Below are 25,133 nucleotides of genomic sequence, written 5' to 3'. Positions count from 1 at the left end.
CAAATATAAAATTTCACCTACAACTGGATTTAGTGGATTGTTGTAACAAACCATGACAAAGACAAATCTGTAAAAATTCACACTATAATTTTTACATGTAGAACTATCTGTCCATATATTTCCAAGTGATTTTTTTAAGTGCTGCCCTTCTTTCACAAACTATATACTAAAATGATTGATAATTCTCTGGCTGGTAGCTTTTACACTGTATTAGATTAATTAATATTTTGTTTTAATCAGAATGTAATTCAAAACCAAAACTAACGTGCACTCTGCAAAACTATATGTATTGTGAAAAATGCATTTTGGATTATTGCTGTCTTGGAAGGGAAAAGTGAAGCCCATTTCTTTAAATTTACAATAGTTTGACATATTTTAGCTACAACTATGTACAAAGCAAAATGAGTTCAATTTAATGTTTTTTTTGAAGAACGAGGAATATAAATGTTTGAAAACAAAACTATTAGGACTCTTAAACAATACAGGTCTCATTTTGATTTGTTGGGGAAGTTAATTATTGTATGGATGGGACATCACAAACTTGATGCCTGATGTTTAACTTGAAAAGCTGCCTCTAATTTTATGATTTCTCCAGAAATATTTAATTGATAAAAAGAAAACCTACTGTAATTTTCTTCACTTCTCACCTTTGTGAGAATGCTTGCCTCGTATTAAAGTGCATTTTTTTAGGTGGAAAAATATCTTCAGGACATACCAAGGGCATTTACGATGGTGTTGCCCAAATTATTGCTCTTACAACAACATATTATATGTCATGATCTTCATGTTCTAATTTCAAGGCCTGCATGTGGTGTAACCATCAGGAGAACTGAGTAGTTTTAATCATTTATGTGCTTCTATTAAGGCAGGTTGAAGTATAACCCAAATGTCTTCCCCTAACTATGATATTTACAGTATTAACTCTCTGATTTTGTACTTGTTATATTTTCCATATTATAATTTTTAATACACTCAGTGTATCTTCACAAAATTTGGCAGACTTTTAGAAAACATTACTATTCTTTTGTATACAAATAATGATATTATTTAGTGAAGCATTTTTGCTAAAGATTTGTCCATGAACATATGTAGTATTTTTATATACTAGTCCAAGTGCTAAATGATTCCCATGTCAAGATTAAAAGTACTTTTCTCCTCTTAAAAATCTCAAATTTTATTTGTATTTGTTTGTTACGGATTTTGTGCAAAGCTACACGAGGGCTATCTGCACCAGCCGTCCCCAATTTAGCAGCATAAGACTAGAGGGAAGGCAGCTAGTCATCACCACCCACCGCCAACTCTTTTTTCAATGAATAGTGGGATTGACCGTCACATAATAATGCCCCCATGGCTGAAAGGGCAAGCATGTTTGGTGGGACGGGGATTCGAACCCGCAACCCACAGATTGCAATCAAGCACCCTAACCACCTGGCCATACCGGGCCTTTTAGTTGTGTAATTCCTTAAGCCCCCTAAATAAATTTCAAACATTTTCTTCAGTAAAACTTTATATTTTATCTGTTATTTTCTCTACCTAGATCTGCCTACCCATAAAGTTTGCTCTCAATAGAATTTGCCAACAACTGGTCAGTTTGCAGCTCATGTTACGTTATTGAATTACATTACACAAGCTACTTGCAAGCATACTTTGTGAACATTTATTATATTATTATTTATTTCAGCTAATCTAACCTAAAACGTTTCCTATTTTTAAAATTTAGTTACTTGTATAATAATAAATAAAGAATACACATGAAAAACAAGAAATACAGTACTTACCTGGGTCTTCTGTTGGTTTTGCTGCCAACTGTCGATGACACTTAACCGTACTTTTTATACTAATGGTATTACTGTACTAAATAATTTTTTATTTAATTAATGCACCAAAGAACACAGAATAATAATGAGCAAAACAAAGCGGACAATGTCCCATAAATATCATAATTCTAGCTATTGACAAGAGCTGTTAAAACTTTATCTAAGCTCATAGATGTGTTTCCCATGGGAATCAAGCTTGAACTAAAAGCAAATTTGACAATTCTCTTTACAGAAAACAACATAATGTCAATTGATAGGTGAAAACCTTGGCTTTCTATTGGTTATAAATAACATAGTATTGAACATCAGAGAGAACTATCAGCCATTTCTGAAAGAAAGGATGAGACAAGTGGGCATGGCTAGTGGGGAGTTATTGTCTATTTCATGGCTCTGTGACCAAATAAGATTGAAGGCTACGAAAAGTAAGCTTTGTCCGAGTGATGATGATATTATAACGAGTAATTTACATTAAATTTTGTACTTCATAGAGAGGGTGGTAAATAAATTAGAAAAGAAAGCAAATGTCACAATTCTTACACTAGGAGAAATTCTCAATTTTGTTTTAATATTGCCTTATAAAAGTAAGAACTTGAAACTTATATACTATTAAAAATATGGATTATTAGCTACATTCTTATGCTATACTTATTGGTATACCATGAAAAGATAGTAGTTTAATTAAATTTTGAATGTAACTCACTAAAACCTCACGACATGTTCAGAAACAAATGCCTGTGGAAGGAGGGTTAACTGATCATTTCTTTATCTGTGTAGTGTTCTCAGGCTAGTTTCAAAATAATACAGTGATTATGATGATTTACATGAAAGTCTCACATCCTCTCATACAAGACACAACTTGGATATTCATAACATATACTGACCATTTCTTCATCTGTATAGTATTCTGAGGCAGGTTTCAAAGCTGGTAAATCTAGAGTAGTCTGTAAGTAAAAAGATAACAATTAGAAATTCAAATATAAGTATATTTTTAAATGGCATTTAAAATCTTCAATCTCAGTACAATGCAACAGTGGTATCAGAAAGCAAAATGTATCTGATACATTTAACACTTCAGCTAAAGCTTTAATGTGCAAATACAACTAAATATGAAGCTTCAGTAAATGATTTTTGATTCAAATTTTGCTATATATAGTATTAAGCATATATACAGGCTCAACATTTTTAAGAAAACTATAAAAGGCAACTTACTCCTTGCTGTTGTTTTAGCTTTAACCTGATAAGTTCCAATTCTTTTTCTCTATCACCTATACTTGTAGATCCTGTATAACAAGAAAAATATGATAACAGAATAGCTGATATTTAATCTTGTAGAATTCTGATGAAAAAAATTATTTTGTATATAGTTATTCAAAATGTATTTTTGTTCTTTACATACTATTACTATCACAACAAACACATGGGAGCCTTTAACAAACTAAAAGAGCATTTAAAAATAACTTGAAAATATTAGACTTCATTTTTTGTTTTAAAATGGCTCCAATATTTATCAAAATAATAGTTAAACTTCTTTGGACTTAAAAACTAACCCTAACGTAAATCTTTCATCTCCAGTTATTGGGTAAAACAACTCACCAATTTTGAACAGTTCTTTCTTCGGACCTTCAAGTTCTTCATCATATTTTGACAAGACAGATTTCTTTTTTACCTAACAATTTTTTTTAAAAAAAAATCATTCTAAGTACAAATTACATCAAAATATAAAAACAAGCACACAAACCAAACTATCATAGAATGTTGAGTGTACTGGTTTAAGCTTAGCACAATAACGAGCAATTTCAAATGCTAATTAAAGAATTGGTCTCCAGTGGTTTAACACCTAAATATTTCTAGATGTAATAATTTGTTCCATCATCTCTGTCACAGCCAGAAGATGGCTAAGTGTTGATACATAAGTACTTTTTTATCATTCTGTTAATATTAACCTATTAGATATCTGCCAGACTATAATATAACTTTTCATTAAAAGTATGATACTATGTGCACATTTCAAACAGCTCAAAATACAATACACTGTTGCAAAAGTGTATCAAAAGGCAATCGAATTTAATGTATCAAGTTCTTTCACTAAACATATAATTATTTATTAAAACATTTGTATGTATAAAGCACCTCTCAGCTAACTTTTAAAAGGTTATTTTAAAATCCTGGCACATAACAGAATTTATTTTTTGAATATCTCAAAACTTCATATAAAATAAAAACTAGGGTTAAAATAACCAGCCTTCCAGTGGTAAGTCTTAGGGTTTATAACACTAAAAATCAAATTTCAATATCCACAGTGATCATGGCACACACAGACCTTTGTGTAGCTTTGTGCTTAACAACAAACAATAAAAAAACAACCATCATACTAGTATTAAATATTAAAAATGACTGATCTTACAATTCCAAACTCATCAAACTCGGGTTCTTCATATGGTCTGTACTCTGGTTTCTTTTTCTTATTTTCAACATTTTTGGAAGCCTTCTCTTCCTCCACAATATTAACATTTTCCAAAACATCTTCACTTTCATCTAATACATCTGTAATACAGAAAATCAGCAAAAAATAAGACTTCTTTACTTAAACACCTACCATCATGAAATAACTTTTCCTTATCTGCACTATATCTAGGTCTGTATGTTAAGCTACTTGATATTCCTCAATATACCTACTTTGAACATTGTAAACAAGCACAACTACTAACAAACAAATGGGACTGGAAATGTTTCAACCTGAATGGCACCTTATGTGCATATGGAATAATGCACCAAGGTAAGAAACTCCTAAGATTCAGGTATAGCTATCCTTAACTTTCAACTATTGGGCAAAGTGTGTGCAAACCAATTTGCAACACCAGAGTACTGTTTGGCTTTTTGAAAAACATACTAAGGTTGAGTGTGTTCAGCAGCTTTAAGTCTCAAATCCCAGATCCTTCATTCTCTAGCCACACATGCTAACCACCAACAGACAAGTCTGTGCATCTACAAATGAAGCAAATTAAACTAAAGTAATCCAAATAACATTGAATACTTTTAGGTATAAAGTGCCACTGTGGTAGTTGAGTTGTTAAAAGATGTCTTTAATACCAGCAAGTACTAACAGTTGGTAGAACTCTTGTCTGATGTTCTCAAGTTAAATTCTGACCCAACAAAAAATTGACCATCAAATTAACACAACAGAAACTGGTGTCCAACTATACTCCAAGAACGAGCCTGGTTTGTGAGAAGGGAAAACTCTGAAAGTTTAAGTTGTTAGAAAAAAAAAAGTGCCTTACTAGAAAGCACTAGTAGATTAACCATTTACATCAGTTGGTTAGTATTCACATGGTGTGCGAAGGGTCTAGGGTTCTAATACAAGCCAAGGAAACAATTAAAAAACAAAAACTTTTCCATACAAAGTACACAACAAACAATAATTCTGTATCCGGTTTACTTCATTCCATATTCTGGTAAAGAAGATATCATAAATCAAATAAAAAGTCAAATCAGTAGTCACCACATATGAATGATGAAGTTTTCTTTATATTTCATGGGCAACCTAGGATGAGTATAAATAATAATACAATAGTTGAAGCCTTAACTCTTTCACCCTGTGCAAGTTAAAGTGCACATATCATGATGTTTTGGAGAGTTATATTTCCAAATTTTATCAAATAACTTTACTACCTATGTCAATGAAGTTGGCAGCAAAATGTAGTTTATAATTCAAATTTTAACGTTATACATGTTTTAATTTCTTAATTTAAAAGGAAATATAAAGAAAAAGAAACTAAATATCAATTTTTGGGTGTCACATATCACTTGCTCTTGTCTTATTGCTCAGTTTATATTTTATTACACCTACAGTTTGGTACAGTGACTAGCAAATTAGGAACTCAAATTAGAGATATAGACAAGCTAAATATAAAATAAGAACATCCCGCCTCTATGATTTGCTGAGATGTCAATATTTTTAGCAAACCTACAACAGTGACTCCTCCCACTACTCAATTCTTTTGTTGTCTACTCTCACCTACTGCTATTAATTAGTCCATGTTTATAACCAATAGAAAGATCAGTTTCCCCTCGTTTTGTAGGTAGCTTGAAGGAGAAAGTAATAACTTCGTTAAAACCGTTGAAGTGTAATGAATAGGTCCTTGCTCTGAATAGGAATGGGATTTTTTGTAAGCCGCATATAGCTTATTTAGAGATCCAGATAAATCCCATGTATTTTGTGTGTACTAATACAATAACTTGATAATATTTTGGTTTTCTAAGATTTATATTTGAAACCTACAAAAATTAATATCTCTTCACCCTCCACTCAGAAGAATAAATGAGGCTTGTTCAATGTTTTAAGAAAAATAACTAAAATTTGAACATTTATGAGTAAACAGTAATATATATATAAACCAAAACAGCATACTGTAGTTGAAATTCAAAAACACGACTCCTTTAACATTCCTTACTGTTATCCCTAAGTCATAAAGGATAATGCCTGTGTCATAGCACCCAAATGCATTGGGGATAATCCATCTATCAGACAAAATCCAAACACTGATCAAAAATGTGCCAGCACTAAGGAGAATCAGTTAAGGGTTAGGAGTTGAGTGCTTGAACTCACTGATGTTAACCAAAATAAAAGACCCTTACCATTCAAGCATACACCAGGTGAGCTGAGACAAGCCCAGCTACCTGAAGTTGGTCTTTCTGCCCCAGTATATTGAAATATTCTACAAATGATAATTAGCTACTTAAACTAAGTAAATAATGCCCTCTAAAGTTTTCATAATGTATTCTCCATGAATGAGAGCTTAACCCTTAATATAGTTTCATATTTATTATAAAAAAGTAACACAATTTCTACTTTTATATTAAATTCATTATTGTTTCATAGTGCTGATTTTAATTGCCTAAAAAACAATTAATGTATTGCATAGTATGGTATTTACTGATTTATATACACATACATACATATATACATATGTAATCTATGGTAGCCAAATATCACTGTATTTTGCAAAGTGCTTGTATTATAGTTACAGATTTGTATTTTTTGTAGGCCAACACAGAGTTATGCCTTCTGAATGTGTGTTATTCTAATTGTCTAAACTGAGGTAAAATAAAGGCAAATTATAGAACATTAGAAACTTGACAATTTAAAAACAGGTTTTTTCATCACATTTAGAAGATATTTTACAAATGTCTGGGAAATAATAAAGAAGACTAGACTTAGAAGGTTTGCAAAACTAAAACCAAAACTTAACGAATGCAATAGGTAGTACAAGAACCTGCGTTTTTATTAATTGACGATTAAGTGTGCTGAAAAAGGGAATAGGATCTTATAAGCATGTGCTCAAATAACATCTTTGTACACCTATGCCGCTAAATTCCAAACACCCCAAAATGATTATCAATATTCAAAGAATTGTGATGTTTATTGTATCAGTACCAAACCATATAATAAACGTTTTAACAGATTCAAAGTACAGTGTCATAGCTCTGGAGAATTCTTGTTCTAAACACTGTAGGATTCACACGTAAACCGATAAACTCCACATCCTGTTGTCGGTATAAACGTTTTCACTGATTCTAAGTGCAGTATTATTACTCTAAATTTTCCAAGAAAATATCGTAGGATATATAATTCGAGACCTTAGACCTCCTGTCCTCTGAGCAGGAGTCAAGTCACCTACCTCTTCACGCATGCTTTGTTGCTTTTGAGGGTAGTATATTATGGTGTCGCGTAAACAGTCTACCGACACAAGCGGCAAATTACTGCTTTATTTTCAGTGGGTTTCTATATTAGTCACTGAGAGTAAAATAAACAGAAAATAAATGTGAAATGTTTAGTGATTCAACATCTCAAGAGATGTACTGTGAAACTTCGTGACCAATAATAAAGAGAAAAAAATGGCACAGCTGCTTATTTTATTCCTCATTTTACAACTTTTCTTTTCATTATACTTTTATGATTTGTCTATAAGCTGAAGAATCAAGTATAGCATTGAGGGAAATGTAATAACAAATAAAATATAAAATGTTATTGAAAAACAAACTTTTACATGTATTTATGAGGTCTTAGAGGTTACACAAATGAAAGTTGATTTTTAAGAAAAAAAAATATTTTTAATCTTAACATGAAAATACTTTTGTCTCAGAGACTATTAAAAAAAAAAGATTTGATATATTCATGGACAAATCTTCAGTAAAAATCCTTCATTAAAAAATATGATTTTTGTGAACATATATATACTGTATTAAAAGTTATAGTATGGAAACTATAACAAGTACAAAGTGGTTATAAGGTCGGTCAATTCGACCAAGCCGGTGTGGAAAAAGAGTTAAGAAGTTGTTATTACTTAACGTTCTGTAATCTGCCTGAAAAAAACAGGTTTTACTCATAACCAAAAAAAGGCAATGGTTTTAATGATAAACTAATTCAAAAAATCTAAACATTTTAAGCCTTAGACCTAAAGGCCTATTCTCCAAGTCCAGAAAATTTACATTTTGTTGTTTATTTCTCTACAACTGTACAGTTTCTTTTTATACATTTTTACTTAAACTCTGCTCTAAAACTTTATGCAACTATTTAGTTGTGATCACGCTAAGCCTAATTTATGCTGTACTGGTTATATTCTTCAATTGAAAAAAAAAGGGCAAAGAGTCACAAATATTAATTGTTGGTTTTATCAAATAATTCGTAACCAGTTCAACAAAACTTCTCATTTCTCCTCAAACTTACAGTTCAATTTCCTTTAAAGTGGAGGCTTCACGGAGAAACATTAATTTCTGGTGTTTTTTTTCATATTTTTGCCAACTGAAAAGAAAGTTGCACTAAACTTTATACTAGCAACTAACCTCTATCACGTAGTGTCATCACAACAGAACCACCTTCTTTGAAAACGTTAACTCCGTGGCCAACCGTGAGTCCTCGAAGGTCTTTACTCGTGTAGGCCTATCCAATAGAGATAAAAACATTAATAAAAGGTATTTTATCACTCCAAGTTCTATGTATAAACTAGAAAATCATCCACTTGAAGTTTAAGTGTAATGAACATCCAAAGCCAAAAGACTGCTACTCACAGAACTAAAATATACCACACAACTTTAAATTAAAAAACCCTTTCTTTACAAATGATGATCGGCATTGCACTTTCAGATCTTACTATCCAGCAACTGATATGTGTTGTGTTTCTTAAATTAGACCACTCTTCTCCTGCAACTGATAATTAATGTTACAGTATCTAATCGTTAAGATGTGTTAGATGATTAACTTTACTCACAGGGTTAAGTATGTTACATTAAAACAATTTTGAATATGCAAATCAGCAAGTCAAGTGTGAACCACAGCAGATAGAAAAATTGTTGTGCAACAAAATGTATCAAAACTACATTTTCACAATGTTTGTCATTTCATAGGTTAGATCATATATATAACTAAATCAAAAAAAAACTTGTTTCTATAAACGATGATCAGCTGTGCAGTTTCATGTTTTACCATCTAATCACTAAGGTGTGTTTAATCACACATCCAAAAAACATCAGTAAGATCAGGTTTAAACAACTTAAAGTAAGACACACATAACAACAGAATCAGAACTTTTACCACCATATAATTTTGGAAGTAACCCAACTTTATAAATGGGTACATATTCAACAGAACCAACTTTCTGTCATAATATTATACAAAAATACTGACAAAGAAGTGGGCTTGAAAAATATAAACAACATATAAGCCATTACCAGCAAACTACATTAGCTCCATACCTTTCCAGATGCTTTCATTCCTTTAAATTCTTCTTCAACTAAGGCCCCAACACCAAACTCTTCATCCATCTCAGCAAGCATTTTGGCCTATATTACATGCATAACAATTTTGAAAATATGTTTGTATACAAACTACATATTTCAATTCCATTTCCTTGTAATAAAACATGTTCATAAGTTTAAACATTCTCTACTTCTACAAAACTAAAAACTTCATTATATTTCACAAAGTTTACAAAAGTGTATACACTAATTTCTAGTCTTCACTAAAACCCAATTTTAAAAAGAAAATCACAAAGTATTCATTTTATAACAGAAGATAATCAAGAAACCATGAAAAGTTTACCCGTTTTTCTGCCTTTTCTCTTTCCTCCTGCAACTCGCGACTTTTTTTCACCCATAAAAGCACATCTTCATTCTCTGAATCAGATTCTCCCAAGCATTTTGTTTTACTAATGGGAAAATAAATAACTGATCTTGTGACATAAAAAACTGATTGTTCATGTTGAGTATAAACCAAACACATATGACTAATATCACATGACAAATATGAGCATTACTACAGAAAATGACAGAAGCCTAGCTCCTCACAAATACATCTTAATAAATATAACACTGTTAAATAAAGTGTTAGAAGTTTAGGTCTTCACATATAAAAGTTATATACAGCTCTGTCACAGAAAATAATTGAAGTTTAGGTCTTCCCATATACAAGTTACATACAGCTCTGTCACAGAAAATAATTGAAGTTTAGGTCTTCACATATACAAGTTATACACAGCTCTGTTACAGAAAATAATTGAAGTTTAGGTCTTCACATATAGAAGTTACATACAGCTCTGTCACAGAAAATAATTGAAGTTTAGGTCTTCACATATACAAGTTATATACAGCTCTGTCACAGAAAATAATTGAAGTTTAGGTCTTCACATATACAAGTTATATACAGCTCTGTTACAGAAAATAATTGAAGTTTAGGTCTTCACATATACAAGTTATATACAGCTTTGTCACAGAAAATAATTGAAGTTTAGGTCTTCACATATACAAACTATATACAGCTCTGTCGCAGAAAGTAGTTGAAGTTTAAGTCTTCACATATACAAGTTATATACAGCTCTGTCACAGAAAATAATTGAAGTTTAGGTCTTCACATATAGAAGTTATATACAGCTCTGCTACAGCAAATAATTGAAGTTTATGTCCTCACATATAAAGGTTGTATATTCTTTAACACAAGAAAGAAACTTTTTCCAGGTCTTTTCTGGTTCCCTATGATTGGTGTGAAATTTTGAGTTTTTTTTAAATTTGAAAATTTTAACAATGTTTTGTGTACCTTCTTTGAGAAATATTACTATTTCTATAGTTTTAATGAACTATTGTTATGAGGTATCTACTTAGTATTTCTTACAGACAATGAAGATACTTAAGACATAATTTGATCAATGTGATCAGTGAATGTTTGACTAAATATACGACAAAGTTTAAAATTATATGATAGCTTTCTTACCAGGTTTGGAAGGTTTTATTGTTTAAGATAAAAGACCTATAATTTTATTCTATAAAAAATGAAGACTGGCAAGAAAAGTTGCAGAAGGAATTCAAACTGGATCCTTACATGCTACATACGTGCACATTTTAACCTATTTCTAAAGATCGAATAAAGAAATTGTAAAAGGTCACATTTCAAATCAATCTTCAAGTCTGTGATTTGTACCAAATGCACAACTCTTAAAGAATACTTTGCTACCTAACAGAAGGTCACTTCATACTCCATAAATTCATGTGGCCGTAAAAACCAAACCAACCTACTTAATATAAAAACCCAGAATAAAGAGTGCTAAAAATATCAATAGACAGTAAAGCCACTTCATTAAATGGAAGTGCTAGTAATAATAATTAATTTACTGTTTTACATCTAAAGCCAAATGTATAAGTACCATCATCCAGTTAATCATACAGATTATAAGAACCAAAAACAACAAGAGTCTGTACTACACAAGTTATTCATTAAAAACTTCAAGTAATGACTAGAAACTTTCATTGACATCTATATAATTATTACAGGGCAACTAAAGCTAATTGTTGAATGGACAAAAGATACAGGTGTTTCAAATCAGGTATATATATGCTTTTATTATCCTAATATTTATCACAATTTTCATTCTTAGGCAAGATTAATTATACATTACAACTCTTCATTACAAATCTTCTAAGAAAACTGACCTTAATTTATCTGCTATTTTTCTCTTTTCTTTCTGAATTTTTAGCTTTTCACGTATTGTTTCTTCCTTTTTTTTGTCTGAAATGTTTTCTGTTTTAACAAACACTTCTTTCCTTTCTTCTTCATCATCATCATTGCCACCATCAGCTTGCTCAAGACCTGCCCAAACAACAAGAAAATCTCATCACAACTATTACATATTTATTTAAAACAAAACTACAAATTTCAAAATAGAAAAATAACATGTAATTTTGCATAATCTGTCCAATTAGCTTAATCTTACCAGGTATTTCTTCTTGAAGTTGTAATGGCTTGAGGCCTATCTTTGCTCTTAATTTGCTACAAAAGAAAAACACTTATTAAAACATGTAATATTTGTGTAGATAATGAACACAATAAGATTTAACAATATTTTTTTCATAAGCAAAGAAAGTGCTTTAACCCTTTGAATAAAGGCTCACTGAATTTCATTGACTTTGTAGTTACTTCACAACCTTTTTACAAAATTTAATTCAACAACTTTATCATATAAACATGACATCAAAATGTAGTTGAAAGTTAACAATTTCTTTCACTGAAAATGTATTTCTGATAGGTACTTACCTTTATCTTCTTCTGCTCTCTAAGCATTACTAAAACAATATGTGATCAGCATACCAGTTAATATACCCCATAAATTTCTCACAATTTCTGAATGTGTACATATCATTTGACTACTCTCCACCAGTAGTATTGCACCATCTATATTGGAGCAGCTAGTTCCCACTGCTATTCTTGTTCAATCTTCACTTTTGAGAATTAGCAGGTTCCAAATGAACACCAAAAGTGGAGAAGAAGGGTGGGAAGTGGGTGAGAGGAAGTCATATGAGAAATACGTTTTCAGTGTAAGAAAAATGTTAAATTCCGATATGGTCTTACCTTTCCTCACACAAAGCTAGAATCCCACATTGCAAAAGTGAATGAGCCAGTTTAGGCACACAACATAGAAACCAAGTGTAAAGTGATCACCTAGAATAAATGGGTGTGCTGTGAGATGAAAACGAAGCACACTTGTGGGATACTGCACTACATCTGGAACAGGTATACTCTTTGCCCTGGAAGTAGGAAATTAATCTGACACATGTGGAAAAAATGGATGTGCACAAGTGCAATTTATTCTGAGAGGTACAATCCACAATAAAATATAAACAGAATTAGCTATGTATATTCATCACCTAAATCAAATTAATAAGGTTTCATAGCTCATCCTCATCATAAAAAAATGTAACATCAACATTGTGGCTAGGGTATATATATTGACCGTGTTATATACTCATCAAAACCAACCATAAGTAAACAGATTGTCATATGTCAAAAGAGAATTACAAAGAGGAAGCGATTTTCAGCCAAAATTGGACAAACTCCCAAAACAACTGTAGGGGAAAGATGGACAACAAAATTGAACCCAGCATTCCAGGGTTGTGGCATTGCTTCAGTTCAACTGTAGGAACAGAGTAATATCTGTAACCAATATTATGAGTAAAAATCATAACTCCCTCAACCGTAAATGCAGAGAAGAAAAATCCTACATCCGGAATTATGAGGAGGACATGGACCAATTACTCAACCACAACAACAGTGTACGTACCCCCTGTTGTCAGTATTACGAAGGAGACGAACTCTGCCAAACTTAACCGTAGCAGCAGGGAAAGAACCTCCTGCAACTGAAATTATCGAGAAGAGAAGCCTTTACTGCACACAACCACAGTAACAGGGCAGTGTAATCCATAATTCGGTATTACAAAGAGGATCCCGCATAGCCTAGACCTGCTCCAACTGACATCTGTTCACCTGGGAAAAACACACAAAGGAAAATGAAGGAGGGAAACCAGCTTTGCCCTCACTGAGTGTATAATCATGAATAGGTATGGTAAAGTAAATTCTATGTTCACTCATGTGGAAGCCTTCACAGTCCACCACCACAGCGACTGTGAACTGGGAAGTGGTAAGGACTTCGATGTTCCACTGGAAGAAAAGTGGGGGAAGTAAAAGAGGTGGAGAATCCAGAGGAACATCACACCAGAGGAAGTGACTGTCCACCATGGAGTGAAAGTTATTGATATCGAAAAACATATAGAGATATACCACTGGGTATGCCGCCACTGGCCTTGTGGAAACACCCCATCTCTACAGTGAGCATTATAGTGTAATCAGTAAATAGTGCAGGTATGAGGCCAAGCATACCTGACCAGGCAATAACCACCACAAAGTGGGATCCCAGGCAAATCAAAATGTGGAGGATGCATGACTCGAAAGGAGCAGAAAAAGGAGGGAAATGACAGAGGAAGACAAAACCTGGAGAAATGGAAGGTGTTCAACAAGGCCACCTAATAGCTAAACAGAGTCGATGTGGACAAGCCTCTGTCAAACAACAAGGTGAAGAATAAGGAAAGATGAGTAACAGAAAAGATAGAAACCACGTTGAAGAGACTACAGGCAGAAGGTACAACATCACCTGTGATAAATGGACATGGAAGAAGGTCTAACAGATCGGGAAAGGAAAGATGCAACACGTGGAGACAGTCACTAGGCTGAGACAATGGACCTGACAAAAGCCATGTGTGAAGACAGAGTATGGTGACATCTGGGTGAACAATATCTAACCAAGGTCGACAATAATAGGGACTGAGACAGAGGTAAGAGTAGGGGAGGTTGAACAAGTAAAGGTCAGAGCAGTGAGAACGATGGTTGCAGCAGCCAAGATGGAGCCACCAGTACGATGAGACACTCAGTGGTTTGGAATAAGGATAGAACTCTGGAGAGGAATCGAACAGAAAAATGAAGAATAGATGTGAAGACCCATACAATCTTGACAGAATATGACCACACCCAGTGTGAACAGATGAGGAACGGGAGACCAAAGGGAAGGAAGTTTGATTTTCCAGTGGGTGTTGTAGGCATATATGAGGAATCCCTAGCTGAGAACACACCCACCTATAGACTTGTGAATCAAGTGACCACTATGTGAGGAGAATTTTGTTTGGAAAAGATAATCAATCCACCTCCAGATTCAGGGATCCAGGAAAATGGCAAGTTAGGACCACAATGTGGTGACTGTGGACCAAGAAAGAATATCCAAGATCTGAAAGCACAGAGACCTGGCTCTATGACATATGTGACCACTGTGGAGATGTCGGAATGTATCATAACCATTACCCTCTCATAGGAGAGAAAGGAAGTGGGACAAAGCTTGAAGAACCACCAAAAACTTGAGAAAGGTGATATGAAGAGAAGACTCCTTGATCGACCAGAGACTGGAAAACCCTAGGGAGTCAATGTTGGAACTCCAATCCTCTAAAGATGAGTCTGTGAATAGATGTAAATCCAGATGAGGAATTAAGCAGCACCCCCACTGGAATCTGGTCTCTGTCTAACCATGAGGCCAGGGATCTGAAGATAGCTTCCACTGATCTAGAAGTGTCCACCAAAGGGAATGCATATGAGCCCAACCCATGTGAATGAGAGAATCTTCTAAGGGAGTCTACATCCCAAAAGAGATAGAACATCTCAAGCTGTGAGAAATGTAAGAGGGATGTGTGCACTGCTTGCTCCAGTTCTGGAGATGAAAAGGAAAAGGCTTGGCCCATCTGAAGTAGGAAAGAAGAAAACCCAAATGAATGAGGTACTAAGAGGGGCTAAGAATAGACTTCCCCACTGTCATCAGGGATCCCATCCGTGCTATTTCCTGTAGGAGCAAAATGTGGTCTCTGAACTGTGAACAGGAAAAAGTAAGCAAGAGCCAGTCATCTATAGAAAGAAGAGTGCAAATACTCATAGAGTGAAGATGTCATGTAAGAGTTTGTACCCTTCGACAAAAGACAAAGAGCAGATGTTAGTCCAAACGGTAGGGCCCTGAACTCAGAGCAATAAATAACTATCGATGAAGTGAGCACTGTGTGGAAGGACTGCAAATGATAGATTATAAGGAGAGAATGTGGTTTCTAGTATCACAAACATAAGAAAATAGCCAAAGCCAAGCTCAGTCCAATGAATGGGAAACAAACAAACAAACATGTCAGTGACATAACAAAGCAAGAAACTTAAGTCCTACACTGATGAAAATTAGGATGATAAGGCACATAGTTAACAGTTACAAAAAAAAAACATTCAGATAGAACAATGAAATATATATTATCAGTAGTAATTATATGTAACGTACAAACTATCTAAACATACCTAGTTAAAATAAGTTCTTATAAATACCAAACGGACAATCCATCTAAATTTACCTAGTTTACAAAGTACGTAATAATAATGAATGTGTAAACTGACTGAAATTACCTAGAAAACACATTAATAATCAAAATCTAACTTACCATTCATCTAAATTAACCTAGAATACAAAGGACACACTGACAAAAATTAGGATAAGGCCCATAGCTAACAATAATAAAAAAAATTATCCAGATAGAACAATGAATTAGACGTTACTCGTAGTAATGATATGCAACTTCAAACAATCTGAACACATCTACTTAAAGTAATTATTAATAAAGAACTAATAAACACATGAAATTTGCATTCTACAAAGTACATAATATTCATGAACATGCAAAACAATTAAATTTACCTAAAAAAATAAAGTAATAATAAATATCTAACTTACAGTTCATCTAAAGCAACTTATGTGACAAAGGACACATAAATATCTAACTTACCAGAGTCTGAGCACTGATAATATGAAATACTTAATTCTTCTGTATGTAAATAAGGACAAAGCCATACAAAGGGCATCTGAATCGTCCCTACCACAGGTATATCAACCAGCTGTGAAGTGTGCATGCTGAAAACGTACCAAAGATCCCCTGGGAGGACTGGAAGCAATAGGATGAAAGGAAGAAAAGAACAATTTTCCACCAAAGTAACTGATGTGGCAGCACTGCAACTGATGGAAGGTGAAAACTCCAGAAAAGATGTAGAGTGTGACAGACCAAAATAAGATGCCAGAAAAAGAGAGTTGAAATTGTCTTCTCACTGATTGTATTCTTCCTCAGAAACATTCACATTGAAAAAAAAGAAGAAATTGCTGGCCAAACATATGAATCTAGCTCCCTGTAAATTAGGGCCTGTACTTTCTTTGCAGATAAAGTTGAAACCAATTTCTGGGAAATCGTACCAGTAGCGTTTTAACTGTAATGGGAATTTTTGTAGTTGATACATGGATCAGAAATTCATACTAAGATCTCTGGTAATTTGGTAATAAGAAATGAATTGTTGAAACAAGTGAATGCAAACACAGTAAAATAAAACTGTTAAAGAAAATTAAAATGGCAAAGTGGTAGCCACATGCAAAAAAACACAAGTCTAAACAATGCTGTGTCAATCGAGAAAGTGAGGACTGAGTGGAAATGGCAGAGAGAGATAGCTGTGCCAATATAGATGGCACAATACTATTGGTGGAGAGTAGTCATATGATATGCACATGTTCAGAAATGATGCAAAATTGATGGGGTATATAGACTGGTGCGCTGATTAGGAAAATGTTTTTAGCAATGCTTAGAGGGCAGAAGATCGAGATAGCTTTTTGTGAGGGAAGGTAAGACTGTATCAATTTCAATCTTCCCACTTCTGTCATGTTACACATCTACCCTCTGATCTCTCCCACTTAGATTTTATAATTTCAACAATATAGCTTCTACAGTCCCTAATCAATTAGAAACACAAACTACATATATCGACAAGGAAGAATATAAACTTTGAACCATTCACCTTGTTGATTTGCTGACATATCAATAAATTTGTCAAACCCACCAGAGATGCACCTTCTATCTTTTCATGCATTTTAAATCAATTATTCACATACACCAATTTGTCTGATGGACAAGTTTATAACCTACTGAAAAAGCATAATGTAATGTACAGGAATCTTATGTTCATTTGTTTAGATTTGGCATACAAATATCATAGTTCATATGAAGAGCTTGACACTGTTGAATAAAATCATTGTTCCAAGCAGTAATGGAATTTTTTAACATATTTATAGCTTAGTTAGAAAGAAAGATTAATTATATTTTTGGGAGATTCTATTCTGGTGCCTAATATATTTTTTGTGTTCTAAAAATGCATATTTGAAACCTACACAAATTATGTTTTGGATAAACAATGTTGTGAGAAAAATTAGAGGATTACTAACACACAGCCTCTGAGTATAAATGACCTCAATGCCTCTATTAAGTGCTAAGTTTCTTTTTTTATATATATTTCTTATTCATTGTTATATATTTTGAACAAAAGTAACTCCAATGTTAAAATTAGAAACTTCTTATGTTATATAACAAAAGTTAAATGAAATAAATGCACAAGATTAGTCAATAAGGAAGCATATATGCCTTGTGCTACAATCTGAACTTTGTTAACCCTATTGCTGTGATTAATTGCTTTTCCCAATAGAGAAGGATCAGACTGTAGTAAAATAACTATATAATTATAGGAAAGTTGGTGTGGAAGGTTAGAAGCTGATGGTGTTAGGATAAATAATTCCAATTGTCTTTTACAATCTACAGTCATTCTAAAAACAAATCAAGGTATCATTAATTTCAGATTTTTCAACTTTTCATTTAAACATACATTGATGAATTCACCACAGTTACTGTTAGGGTAGAGAAAATAAAGAGATAAATTTTATAAAAGTTTTACCAAAAAACTTTTGATACTCATATAGGGGATTTTAAAGATTATGTAAGCTGAAAAGAAGTAATTTCATTCTTAGCATGAAAATCATCTTTCCCTCTGACCGACTCAGTAAAGGTTTCATAAGTTCACATAGAAATCAATAATAAAAATACTTTAGTAAAATATCTGATTTTCTGTGTGTAACATATTTGTAATGTTTGCTAATAGCTTGCCAAATTTTGTGAGAAAACACCTAGTACATTCAGAGTTATAGTATATATGATTTTATGGCTACATGGTGACTGCAAGGTCAGTCAAATTGACCGAGCCCACATGTACAGGGTTTATACCTAACAACTGTACCTAATATCATTTTACTTAATCTTAACCATATCCTGGTGATATTTGTGAAAGTCTGGTTAGTTTCTATTCAGACATGCTATGCTTTCATTCTCACATATTCAACAATCACCAAGATAACTGAGTTTAAAGAAAGAAGTTATGGCTTTTCAAGAATCAACCTTTTGACTTTCATAGTTAATAACAGTGTACTATTAGAAAACAATTAATAAGACTTGTATATAATAATTCAAACACAGCTGACATTTGAATATGATGTGTCAAGAAGATGAAATCCAGCATTATGTTGGAAGACAAGAGCAAGTCAAGATTTACACAGTAGTATTCATAGAATTAAAACTTTTATAAAATTATAAAATCAGTAACAAACAGGATTACAGAACAATGTATATAACAGGATCATGAATCGAAAGCCAATGTGAAATGTACGTCTTCACAAATTAACTAGAATAACATCACATAATAAATAATTTCTGAAAAGATTTATAAATATTTTTTTAAGTGATATAATACTAACATTTTTATGATATACAAATTATACCATAAAAACTCAAAAACAACACATTTATTTTAAATCCACACCTAAAAGCACTGTCTTGAGTAACAATTAAAAAATAAATACTCTCTCCACACTGGTATAATGAGTCAGAATATTTATTACGACACATCCCATATTGAGTTAGAATATTTATTACGACACATCCCATATTGAGTTAGAATATTTATTACGACACATCCCATATTGAGTTAGAATATTTATTATGACATATCCCATATTGATTATGACATATCCCATACTGAATTAGAATATTTATTACAACATATCCCATACTGAATTAGAATATTTATTACAACATATCCCATACTGAGTTAGAATATTTATTACGACACATCCCATACTGAGTTAGAATATTTATTACGACACATCCCATACTGAGTTAGAATATTTATTACGACATATCTCATATTGAGTTAGAATATTTATTATGACACATCCCATACTGAGTTAGAATATTTATTACAACATATCTCATATTGAGTTAGAATATTTTTTATGACACATCCCATATTGAGTTAGAATATTTATCATGACACATCCCATATTGAGTTAGAATATTTATTATGATACATCTCATATTAACGTCCGAGTGAAGTTGCACGTATGTTTGTTTGATAAAAAATGTTTTACTTACTTTGTTTCTGTTATACTCAAAGAATTCTCCCCTCCTCCTCCACCTCCACCAGCTTCATGAACTTCATAGAGAAGAAAAAAACTACCTTTACAGTCTAAACGTTGTAATATTTCTAAAAATCACCTCTACATATTTACCATAAAAAGAATTCTTACAAAAGAAAACATGACTACTATTTACCTGAGAGACTTAACTCACTTAAAACCTCTTGCTGGCAGATGGACAGTCTTGGAATTAACAACTCTACTCAGAAGTTCACAAAAAATCTATCAATGTTACTCACACAGCTTACTTGTTAATATCAAAACAAGAGGAAATCCTCAATATCCATGGAACGTGAAATTTTCTTATGCAGGATTAGAGCAAAATAATCTATGATACCTTTTTTTTCCATTTTAGTTATCTATATTTTTGTGCACCAGCAATAACAATGTGGAGCGCGAGTTCACCCAATTATATTACTCATCAGGATGTCTAAGAGCCTATCCTCAAATTGAAATTCTTTTAGGCATGGTTAGAGTAAAATAATCTACCAGACCTTGGGCATAGTGAAATACAGCAATTGAAAGGGTTTGACCTCCTGAGTCCAAAATTGTAATTAGATCTCAAATCGGTCAAGCGATGATGGAGCTATGAGCTAAAAGTGTGTACTTGAAAAAAAAAAAAAAAAACTACAGAGCCATGCAATGAGGTGCAGCTAATAAATCCAACTTTCAAAACTTTTCTAATGGCAAAGAAGAGAAAGAAAAAACAACTAAAAGTTGGATTTTTTTAAAGATGTTCTAAAATATGTTACACAATGTATTTTACATACAACACTGTCATGAGATGTGATCATTATATACTGAAACAGGAAGGAAAAACAACAAAAATAGTTTGTTTTTAAATTATGTTTTGTTGTTAAGAGAGATTTGGATAAAGGATATATCTTTAGATTAAGAAGCAAACGAAATGAGCAGTCAGTAAAATCTCTGTGATTCAACAGCCCCTGGTGGAGTTGTAAATTACCAAACTATCCAACTGACAGTGAGAAATATTTGTGAGCTAAATCCATCGCTACTGTGCTTGAGATTGATGTCTTGACACGAAATCTGGCCCAATTTCAAAATCATAAACTATGTAATATAAAAAAAACTCTGTTATATAAATAGTATGTTATTAAACAGTGATTTTCAATCAGTAGTCCAAGGTTAAAATTTCACTCATCTATGAAACACTCATCATGAAATAACATATGACAGAAAGCATTTCTTTTAATAGCAATAGCTATCCACAAGTGATAACCAAACAATCAATGTGAGTCAACTATATAAAATAAAATGACACTAAATATAAATTCAAAAGCATATATTATGAAAAGTTTGCAAATAAATACTATTTATCCCATGGTGATTGAAACATATTATATCTAAGCCAACTTGAAACAGCTTCCTGTAAAACAAAAAATTAACTTATTTTTTCTCACCAAGTTTATCTTCCTTGACTTGAAGAGGTTTTAGACCTAGCTTTGCCCTCAATCGGCTATGAAAGAAAATAAAAAACATACAATAAGCACAAAAAATGTAAGAATTAACATAGAAAAAACAAAAAAGAAACTCTGTAGGTACAATTTAATCAGTAAGCTCATGTTCTCATATAACATACAAAGGTGTATAACCTTCAAAAAAACAAAACTGATTTCAATGTAAGTGCAAAACCTAAATTAAACCATAAAAAATCACCAACACATTACACATAGTAATGTTAAAGTATTAAAAACAGACTAGTATATGTTTATATTTACAACCAAGTCATTCAAAGTTCAACTGTATTTAAAAGTAGATTATTCATTAACCAAATAATTGCAATAACAGCTGAAAATAATTTGATGATATTGAAACATTTGTTTAGTTTTTAAAAAAATGTGAAAGGTTTATAATTTGAACAGTAGAAAGACTGGTGATAAAACATTATCATCATTTGTAACTGTGTAATGTACATTAATTTTCCGTCACAAATATTTTTTAAAAAAATTGCAAAAATTAAGTATGATGTAGGGATGGCAATACCAAAAAGTACAGAATATGCAAAACCATACAAAATTTGCTACATAAGTAGCCAGTAAGTACTGAGTCAATCTTACAAACTTATGGTTATTAGCCACTGTAAGACTGCATAGCACTATTCAGTTTAAATGCTTTCATTCAAATCTGAATTCATGCAACTGACAAGAATCGAAGATAAAAGTTATTCTTGAAAAGATTTAGCTACTTATGTAGTGATTTTTGTGGGGTTTTGTGTATTCATCCCTACCTAGTTTCGGTATTTTTTGCCATTGCCATCCCTACTTCATACTTAATTTTTGCAAAATTGTTTTTATTACTTGTTTCCTCTCTTTCATTAAAACAATTGCATTGAAGTAGGGTGACAATTGAACATTTGTTTTATTTTTATAATTCAATATATATATATTGTTAATATCATATCAGTTTTGTCAGTTTCTTCACTGTGCTTGTAGAATGACTTCAAATACTGATATTACCATATAACTGGCTACAATAGATTATTAATTAACACTGTTCATAATCTTGACTTCATGGGCCTTAATGTTGCAGAACCTACAGTAAGGAAAGAACATATAAAATGTATAACTGTATCATCCCAATATTCATGTTTGCATTCTTTTTGGCACTGCCATCCATACATTATTTTACATTTATAAAATGTTTATTATTTGTTTTGTGACATTTTTCCCCTTACTGAAATTTAGTATTCTATAAACATGTGCAATAAAATTTAATATTATGTGTATTGATTTTTTTTTACTCCTTCACTTCATATATAATATAAGGGTTGGCTACCTAAAGACACCGATTGTATAGTGTACAAAGCACTGAGTACTCTACATGTTACAGTCATCTAATGTACATCTATTAATGGCTAGTAATTCTTGTTTCAACCTGTGTTTAAGATTTTTAATTGAAACAGCAGATTTCTGTAAAAAAGCTAACTTTAAGGGGTAATGATAACATTATTTACACAAGAATTATGATTTGTTTTAGGTTATTCTAAGTACAACCGTGCTTAGTAATAGCCTGTTCTCAAGTGCTCTTAAAATACTTTTCTGTCATACTAAAGCCATTGTGAAAACTTCACACATTTCTTGGCTAGCATAGGAAAAGGAAAAAGAAAGATGAACACTTTAGCTCTTTAGGTAGTTCATTTCAGTAACACTTGCCAACATTACTGTGAAACACTCAATAATAGCAATTAGGTGCTCAAATGAAGCTATAACTCAAATTTAACAGTTATTTATAAGCATCATAAAGTAACAGATTGAATGTGGCAGCCATTTTTTTTTGCCCATCCCTACATACTAAGCACTACCATGCTTAGTGATAATATTCATATGCATGTATAAGCTTACCTAAATATTAGAAAATAATACATCTATACTTACTTTGCCTCTTCTATACTCAGAGAAATGTTTGATCCTACTCCTCTGTTCACTCTTTCTTGGACTTCAATCTCACCTTCTGCATTCCAGAAAGTAAAATAAATCTTTTTATTTTTAAAGTAACTTAGTAGGCAGAGAAATACATTATTTATGAATATTAACACTACTGTTCCTCAAAATGTTTGTTACGAGTACAAACATTTGAGTTTAAAAATCTATTTTAACAATTCTATAAATAGTTCTTAACCCTAGAAGTAACTTAGTAGGCAGAGAAATACATTATTTATGAATATTAACACTACTGTTCCTCAAAATGTTTGTTACGAGTACAAACATTTGAGTTTAAAAATCTATTTTAACAATTCTATAAATAGTTCTTAACCCTAGAATGCCAGCATTAAATTTTCAGTCATTAACACCAAGTGGTATGGGGTAATAGTGACCCCACAATGGCATTATAGGGTTAAACAACATTTGGTGAAAAAGAAAGAGAGAAATATAGCACACTGAGATTGAGATAAATTCAAAGAGAGGGATAGGCTACTGAATATAATCAACAGAAAACATTTACAAGCAAAGATCAAGAAAGCAAGATATTTGAAATTCTTATATCCTACCAGTTAAAAAATAACATAGAAAGTTGTCTAAAAAGTTTACAGTATCATATAATACAAGATCCCAAGGTTTTTATTATTTATAAGAGTTGTTGTACTTTATTAACTTATACCAATACAATCATATTTTGTTATACATGAATGAGCTGAAAATGGATGCTAGGAACAAACCATTGACTGTCTGATGAGAATATACAGCCATATGACAAACATTATACTTTTTGAAAGACCTTGAAATGCTTCCAAATACCTTTTTAAGGCAAAGAAAGGCACTTAACCCGATGACCACCGGCTACTAACTTTCTGAGTAGCCAATGCAAGTCATTCTATATTTCATTCCAACAATAAAACTAGTGGATGAAACTGTTTGGAACTTCATAAGAACTTTCATAAATGCATGTAGTTTAAAAAACATAAAGCCTGTTACTTTTGATAAACTTAAGTTAGTCTGCATTATGATCTTTAATATCTTGGAAAATTACATTAGGAAATCGTATTTATAAGAAATTATCACAATATTTATATTTGTTCCAGATTTGTACATTAGTACATTATTTTAAAATCCCTAAACATTTCTATCATCCATAAAATGCAAATTTTATCTATTTTTTAATAATCACGTTCTCTCCTTATGGTTTCAAATAATATACGAGACCCGAAAATAATATTTGTAAATAAACCTACACGATAAATGAGTATATTTTATTTTTAACTAGGATTTCATGTTTATATATGTAAATAAAAAACATTTTAATTTTGTTTCATAAATGTATTTTTATTTCAAGTTTATGTTTCATTGCAGCCATACTTTTGTTTATTGTGCCGAATAAATCGTGATGTTAGCAGCGTGAACTTTGTACATTTGCCGTAAATTATCATGCCTGTTGGTGGTCACTCTCGTTCAATCCAGAGCAGGCACATTTTAACATTACTGTAGTTATGATAGTAAGAAAGCTTTTCGGTACTTGAATATCATTTCTTTGAACTTTCAAACATGTTTATTTCAGCATATGTCTGTGTATGTTGTTTCACTATGCAGACAAAATTAATTGCCACTACTAGTGAATGTATGTAATAGTTTACAGT

At 32.0% G+C, this 25,133-nt stretch overlaps 1 protein-coding gene across 1 annotated transcript in view; it reads right to left on the bottom strand.

Annotated features, from left to right (window-relative positions):
• Positions 1–25,133, bottom strand: part of LOC106460556 (U4/U6.U5 tri-snRNP-associated protein 1-like) — a 53,441-nt gene that overhangs the window by 15,687 nt on the left and 12,621 nt on the right. The window contains exons 2-13 of the mRNA XM_013920271.2: positions 23,437–23,512; positions 21,463–21,518; positions 19,998–20,058; positions 12,077–12,132; positions 11,796–11,952; positions 9,916–10,021; positions 9,570–9,656; positions 8,661–8,757; positions 4,222–4,361; positions 3,411–3,483; positions 3,027–3,097; positions 2,699–2,758 (exon numbers count right to left, since the gene is read on the bottom strand). Of these exons, the coding sequence (XP_013775725.1) occupies positions 2,699–2,758; positions 3,027–3,097; positions 3,411–3,483; positions 4,222–4,361; positions 8,661–8,757; positions 9,570–9,656; positions 9,916–10,021; positions 11,796–11,952; positions 12,077–12,132; positions 19,998–20,058; positions 21,463–21,518; positions 23,437–23,512 (1,040 nt within the window). The remainder of the gene's footprint in view (positions 1–2,698; positions 2,759–3,026; positions 3,098–3,410; positions 3,484–4,221; positions 4,362–8,660; positions 8,758–9,569; positions 9,657–9,915; positions 10,022–11,795; positions 11,953–12,076; positions 12,133–19,997; positions 20,059–21,462; positions 21,519–23,436; positions 23,513–25,133) is intronic.

This window comes from Limulus polyphemus, unplaced genomic scaffold (assembly GCF_000517525.1).
Source record: "Limulus polyphemus unplaced genomic scaffold, Limulus_polyphemus-2.1.2 Scaffold794, whole genome shotgun sequence".
NCBI classification, from domain to species: Eukaryota; Metazoa; Arthropoda; class Merostomata; order Xiphosura; family Limulidae; genus Limulus; species Limulus polyphemus.
The sequence above is the reverse complement of the archived record's forward strand: the minus strand, read 5'-3'. Positions and strand labels throughout refer to the sequence as shown.